Raw genomic sequence first — 7,502 nt, 5'->3', positions numbered from 1 at the left:
CTCAGTTGGTGTGATCTTGCATGAGCTGAATGTCTTATCTATTATTTCTTCATCTTCTTCACACACACTACACACTTTGAATCATTTGATCATTTTTCAAATCTGGCAAATCTTTTTCAATTCTATTCACCAGTTCAACTAGTCAACTCTTGACTAGTCAAAATCAAGCCTATAGGTTTTTTCCCCTTGTGTCATTAATATTAACATTACTAATATTCCTTATGCTGATTATAAGGGAACAGTACTGTAGCTGATGTGAAGCAGATGATCCATAGTGAGCATTGCATAATGATTACCAATAATACTATGTACACTGCAGATCCATTATCTGAAATGAATAAATAAATGCAGTAATCCGTCTTTTGAATGTAGTATTTCTCCTTAAAACAATGCAAAATGAGATATCCAAGAATTAAAGTGGCATAAATAATTTTATTCAATTAATATGAAAAAATATATGTTCTACAAAGAATGAGAAACTGGGTGAGTTCAAAGTGATTTATTTGATTTCCCACATAATCACAGTTATAGTTTAACAACAATAAAGTCTGATACTACTTACAAACAAATGCATATTAAAATGAAGCACTCTTTCCTTTCCAACAGTTACAAAATCTCTTGAATCTCCCTTTACAGAAGCTTCTCGTGAGCATGATGTTTCTTGAAGTCTTTTAACAGTCTGCATTCAATCTAATTCTAACAGTTCAATACTATTCAAAGCTGGGATTTAGTTCCTAGCAGAGACAGGTACTGCATTGTAACCTGTAAAGTGACTGCAGACTTATATTAATACTAATTTACACACTATATACAGTTTAGAGAATTAATTCTTCCTACTTGGTCCTGTTTCCACTCCGCTTTTTCCCTCCTTCAAAATTGTATCTTATGATTGATCATTTTTTCTTTGTATGTACACACTTTTTTTGCAGGCAAGGTGTGATGATATTTTACAATGGAAACAGCAAAACTCATGCTTAATTGCAGAAAATGCACAGCTGTATATGAAACAGCAAGTCAACATGTAAAGTGTCATTGTTAAGTAGCTGCTGACTGCTTTTCAGCTCATTTAAAAACCAGGTTTCAGCTGCATGCAGTGCTTGATGGAAAATCATCCTACAAGTTATGCTTTAAGACTTTTAGCAATACAAGACATTTACATTATAATAGGATAACTTTGGTTTTCTTTACATTGATTTACATTTCATTTTTAATTAAAAGAAATATATAATTAATGGTTGTCCCAGAAAAGATATTTTTACAAGGTCCGATTTTCTTAACAGTTTTCACTGAGAGAAAGAGACGTGATTCAGTAGTGCTTTATACTGCTTTTTAATCAATAAGGAAAACATAATTAATACTTTCCAATATCTACCTTTTAAAAATTAAATCTATTTTCTTCAGTAGCATATAAATTGTAATAATGATTACTTTTGTTTCCCAAAACAAGAAGTTTTTTTTTTACTTTTAAACCTAGAGGTATTTCCCTTCCTTGGATGGTTTGTCTAAATGGCAATAACACTGGATTTTTCTGCAATAACATGTTGATTGAATGGATTTATTGAATATTTTTTTATATTTGTTAATCATCAAAAATTGTGATGATTACTTTTTCTGTATAATTATAAAAGATAAAACCTGTATCTAACTAAATGCATATGAATCTAGAAACCTAAAATCTTTCATTGATTTTCCTGGAATATCAAAACAATTAGTATAAAAGATGAACAGCATTTTTAAAATATGCAAATAGATAATACAGATATTAATGCTTGAAATGTAAAATAATGACTATCCAGTCCATTGCTTTTGATATATGCAAATTATACAATGAGCAACATAAAGGAAAAAAAATCCCTATCATATCTTTTCTGGAACAACTTATAAGTTACAATTCAACTTACTATTGGTACAAAGGTTTGAAGAAAAGCTGACATATTTAAATGTTAACATTTTACTTCAACTAATATCAACAGTAACACTGAAATACTTTGCAAATATATGTTATGGAGAGTGTAGCCTCAATACTACTAACATTAGATGACATGCATACAGTTGTATTATTCCTTATAAGAAGAAAACCCAAATTTAATTGTGTAGAGCTTCTTGGGTGTGAGGTTCCCTCTTAGGTAATCTGCACAATCTAGGACAGCTTGGATAATAACATTATTTTTTATTAAAATCTCCTATGAATTTAAATTAGATGGAGGGAAAACCAAGGACAGGAAAAGGTGCCGTATATTGCATAAGAAATAATTGTCAAATTTAAACAGATTGTAAGTGGTTGTTTCTGCTGAATGAAAGTTAACAAAACTACTGAGCTTATTTTTTTGCTGGTACTCCATATAATCCATATATTAGAAAATGAGGGAAGAAAACTGGAGATCAGAAATCACCAGTATAGGAAAGATGTTTCATACGTTATAACTTCTTTCAGAAGCAATAATCAGGTTTTTTTTTTGGCTTTACCCATCTCTCACTGGAACATTTTTCCTCCTCTTCTTTTAAATCAACAGTCAGAATTCTGCTGGTGCAGCTCTGCGGTTCCTTTTGTTTCTTTCTTTTAGATGTAAAGTCGTGACTGAGGTGGCTCAAAATGCTGAAACTACAAAGTATGCTCCATGTATGATTTTATTTTATTAAAAAAAAGGATTTAGGCTTACAAAGAAATATATATGGTCTTGCAAATGACTCAGTACAACACATAAGCAACAACAGCACAGTTGGATTTTACAAGATGTCTTGGACTAACTGGACTATGACAGTTCGAGCAGAGACTCAGCCTGCTGAGTGCTGGATAAAACTAACAAATGTGATGAGAAAAATGGTGAGAAAATCCTGCTGCCAGCACATGGCTACATGGAATTACAGTTATAAAAATCTATACTCAATACTAAAATAAACTTTCAAGTTTCTGATTGCTTTCATGTGGAAAAAAAAGTCTGAAGTTTTTATTGATTAAAAACCGAGTATTAAATGGTAAAGAGGCAATGTGGCCGAAAGGAATGGATGTTGGTTATTTCAGGGTCTGAGATGAATGTTCATGCAGCGTATGTAAATACCATCTATGTAAATCTTCATGTGTATTTATTAAAATATACACAAATACAAAAGAAATGTAAACTATGTAAGTTCACAGTTATCACAGCCTTTAAAGTGTCTAAGAACTGGAGGAACCAAAATGTAGAGAAAACCTAAAGTAAAGGTTGTCTCATGTTGCTACTGTATAGTTACTGCATCTTAACTAGTTTGTTTACCTGAAATAGCAGAACAGTTATAATACTGAATAAGTATATTATACTAATAAAGTACAAAGCATATTTCATTGCACAGTTATATGCTATGTTATTTGGCACATTTTGCAAAGATTGCTTAACGATTTTATTCTCTCAAGTCCAGAGAACTTGCTCAATGAGTACTGAAATGCCTGGAATTTGTTCCTTAGTTTTTTGGTCTACACTTCCATTTGCTACTCATCTATTTTACTGCCCTTTATCTGTAAGGGAAATTATGGAAAAGTATATATTGCTAACCTTGTGGACTGAAAAAACTTTGTTCTAAGCATAAATGTTAGCTATACAGTGTCTCTCTCTCTCTCTCTTTTTCTGTATATATCTATATCTATATATATTTATATATATATGTCTATATTTATATATTTATATTACATAGAGTTTACTTACGTATTTTCATCAACCATATGAGGTCTACATTTTTTGCCCATTGTAAATTAAAGAGCAAGAATGCCACATTAATTTTATTTCATAGTTTTCCTTTTATTTTGAGTAGGTTATGTTTTCATTACTTGTTAAAAATGGTCATGCGGATGAAAAAAGGTAGCTTAACGTTTTCAGCAAGCAGCATATTTTCAAGGCTACTAGAGAAAAAGGAGGGAAAAGGTCACCACCGAACTGTAAGACCAGCACTGTGAGGTTAATATGCATTGATCCATTGAATCCTTAAGGCAAAGGAGTCAATTAAGTTGCTTCTGGTTCGGATCTTTTAAGATAAATTAAAAAAAAAATAACCAGAATTATAGGCTGCTTCTGTTTCCTGTAAGTGCCTTTACATCTAGGCCTAGAGCTACAGCTGTGGCTGGGTGGCTGGCTGGCTTCTAGACTATTGTGCTGATGCCGCTATGCTTGGGCTTCGTGCTGGCTGAAGAAGAAGGGGCTATTGGTTGTGCATGGTGATGGGAAGGATGTGCCAAATGAGGAGGGGGCAAGGGAGGATGGGGAGCGTGGGAATACGGGGTGTGGGAATGTGGCAGGTACGAATGCTGGGCATGAGCTACATGCTGCGAGTGTGGCCCATGATGGTACTGGTGCGGATGCTGGATGTGCTGGGGCGGATGATAGTGATGGTGATGGTGATAAGGAGGTGGGTTCTGCATATGGCAGTACTGAGAGTGGTGGCTGTGCACTTGTGCCTGGGTCTGCCCTTCAGCCGGACCCGGGTGGTGCAAGGCAGGAGGATGTGGAGAGTGCTGCGGGTGTGACATTATGGGAGGGTGCTGAGGTGGCAGTGGTGGGCCGGATGCTGAATGGCCTTGGGAAGGCTTTCCTCGCTTACTACCAAATAAGGACCCTAGTAGTGAGGAAGAATTAGGCATAGTCTGGTGAGGGCGAGATGGACACTCTCGGGTTGATGTAGCTCTTCGGCGCATATGAGGACTGCTAATGATGGACCCCTAAAAAGAAATTAATAGAAAATAAAAATTAAAAAAAATCTTAAAAATATGTGTAAAAGAAAAAGTTCACAATGACCATCATGTTTTCTTTAAAAGCTCATATGGAGAAATAGCTGTATGAACTGCAGGAGAAATCTGATTGTCTCTTTCTTTTTCTGCCAATTTCTTTTTTTCAAGTTGTAAGTGGGTAATACTAAGTATGATCCATTAACAACTACTGGTGGCTTTCTTAAAAAAACAACCCTGAAATTATTAAATCATAAAAAGTAATCAGTTACCACAAACTGTTTGATTTTGCTTTACATTCTTTACCCTACTAAAAATATAGTCATATTATTTATTTTTCTCTTCAAGGACAAAATTATATACAGTTATGTTAAATTAGGCAGTTACACATTATTAATAGTCAGATTTCATGGTAAATGTTTCAGTAGAATTATAATTAAAATAGCCTGATTCTCTTTGTAATGTAGGAAATAAGTATGTTCTTGCAAATAGATTGCTTCTATTTGTTTGCAGGTTGATGTGCTGTCTAGTATTTTCAACTATTTATCCTTTAGGTATCCAAATTTCTTGTTAGTCTCTGGATGCTTTTGTTTTCTTTACAGACAATTAACTGCCAATGCTTTGTGTGCTATTATGTGGACTGCACTCTATTCAGTTTTAACACACACACACACACACACACACACACACAGACACACACACACAGACACACACACAAATCTGCAGGCTGAATTCAAAGACATGAACAATATATAAATGGTTTGAAGATGAATGAAATCTCATGAAATCCACATTGAATTCACCTGTTTTCTTTTCTTTTCCCATGCCCTATCTATGCAATTCCATGTCACGACTGCATACATTTCACAATTTAATTAGAAAGTAAGCAATGTGAATGACTAAGCATGAATTCAATACTTTGCGTTAAAATAACGAATAGCACAATAAGTGCACTGTGTAACAAAGAATCATCGGGCCTTTACAAAGGGACCAGAGTGACAGTGGCAAAAGGGCACATCATATTCATTTAGTCATGCTTGCAGGAACAGAAGGGGATAACAGCAGCTGAAATAAAAAAATGATGCATGATCTAAACAGACCAGAAATAGTGTTGGTTTTTTAATGGCTAAAACTATAAAGCCTTGGCATGCATTTTATTTGAGGCAGGCAGGCTGTATGTTAGAAGAAAAAAAGAGCAAAATATGTATATAAAATAAAGGTTTGAAATGCACATCACATCCAGCTAGACATCAGTAACTTCCTACTTACTTCCATATTGCTGTCTAGCGATCCTGCACTGCTGCGTCGCCCACGCTTGCCTGCCCAGGACATGCAATACCATAGATTAGAGACCAAGACAAGACCTGGGGAATCAATAGCCACTTTCCCTAACGCATTGCAGGACTTTTTTCTGGCAGCCTGAAGATTAATTCTGCATGTTGTGATAGCCCAGGAATTGTTATAGAAGTACAAAGTTAAAATTAAATTCTACGCACGCTCACTCAAAAGCAATTTCTCTATTTTTCAGCGGGCCTTGTGCTCAGGTAAGAATGTAATTTACATTGCCTAGCAGTCGCTGAGAAAATTTCTATTTCTTTTAATGAGGCTGAATCCAGACGTAATATAAGCCTATTGGAAGCTATGGTACTTAGTTTAATCATTAATAATTTTATACTCCATGGATTTCAATGATACCTGCTTTAAATATGACCAAGTTGGAACATAGCTCCTGATTTATGATGGAAGAATTAGAAGTTAAAGCCACTAGTTTCATTATAAATTTGTCTTATATGAATTTTTGTGGATATCCATATTTGGGCATTTTAATATATGTATTTATAATTATACATATGAACAATAATCTGTGTATGTGTGTGTTATCTTGTAAATGTTCATATAAAATGGCCATACTGGATAGGAGTTGTATTTTTTAAAAAAATAATGGCTATGCATTTCTCAAAATCTATTTAAACGTTTTTAGTCATACTCAAGGTCTTCAAGTATGGTGACTGCATTTTGACTTACAGATTTGTTACTATTACATGATAATTATCTGAAAGATAGTAATAGATTTCATATAATCACAACAAAGAAAACTAAATTTAATTTTACACACAAAAATAATTAATCCAGTGATATGTCCAGATTTGTTTGTTTACTGTGCAGTTCTTATATACATATGGATTTACAAGGTTTTTTTAATCACGGATGCTCGGATCAGATATTTCACACTGAAAGTTTGTTGAGTGCCGATTCCTAGCATAAAGGAACCCACTCTCCCCTGGAAAAACAGAGATTCCAGGACACCTCTATGGTAATCTTACTTTATATGAAGTGTAACATTACGCCATAATAATGATAAGTTATTCAGCTTGCATGCCATCCAACTCTCAATGATTCAGAGTGCCTCTAAATTTAAATTGAAAGGAGGTAGATTTAAAATGGGAAGAATCAAGTTAACTATTAGATTTGGGAAGGTGCCAACTGTGGAAACAGAATGGATATAAACAACAGCCCAACGGGGGCTGTTCAGTAGAAAACAATATTACTTGTTTTGTCCTCGAGAGAAAATATACTTTCTGTCTTAAGAGGTTCTGCCTTATTAAATGTGAATGAAGATTTAGAATAAAAGGGGGTTAAGGGCGATTAATTAATGACTTTCTGACAATTCTAATCATTGCAATGGTTATTGTTTAGGTAGCCAAACAATAATGTAAGGTGGATGTATAATATCTGCTTCTGTATGTAGTAGTTAACAAAACACCGAAAGTCAAACTCAAAGGGACAAGAAGGAAGCATTCCACTTCTT

At 34.2% G+C, this 7,502-nt stretch overlaps 1 protein-coding gene across 8 annotated transcripts in view; it reads right to left on the bottom strand.

The window, feature by feature from the left end:
• Positions 1–515: 515 nt before the first annotated feature.
• The window catches only part of IQSEC1 (IQ motif and Sec7 domain ArfGEF 1), a 309,585-nt gene continuing 302,598 nt past the window's right edge, over positions 516–7,502 (bottom strand). For 7 of the 8 annotated variants that reach the window (XM_083351704.1, XM_083351706.1, XM_083351705.1 and 4 more), the window contains 2 exons: positions 5,963–6,012; positions 516–4,687 (listed from right to left, as the gene is read on the bottom strand). In XM_083351704.1, coding sequence (XP_083207830.1) covers positions 4,112–4,687; positions 5,963–6,012 — 626 coding nt within the window. In that variant the 3' untranslated portion in view covers positions 516–4,111. The remainder of the gene's footprint in view (positions 4,688–5,962; positions 6,013–7,502) is intronic. The other variant, XM_083351708.1, reaches the window with a different exon arrangement.

The sequence above is a fragment of the Vipera ursinii genome (genome assembly GCF_947247035.1).
Source record: "Vipera ursinii genome assembly, chromosome: 2".
In the NCBI taxonomy this organism is placed as follows: Eukaryota; Metazoa; Chordata; class Lepidosauria; order Squamata; family Viperidae; genus Vipera; species Vipera ursinii.
This window is presented reverse-complemented; position numbering and strand designations above follow the sequence as displayed.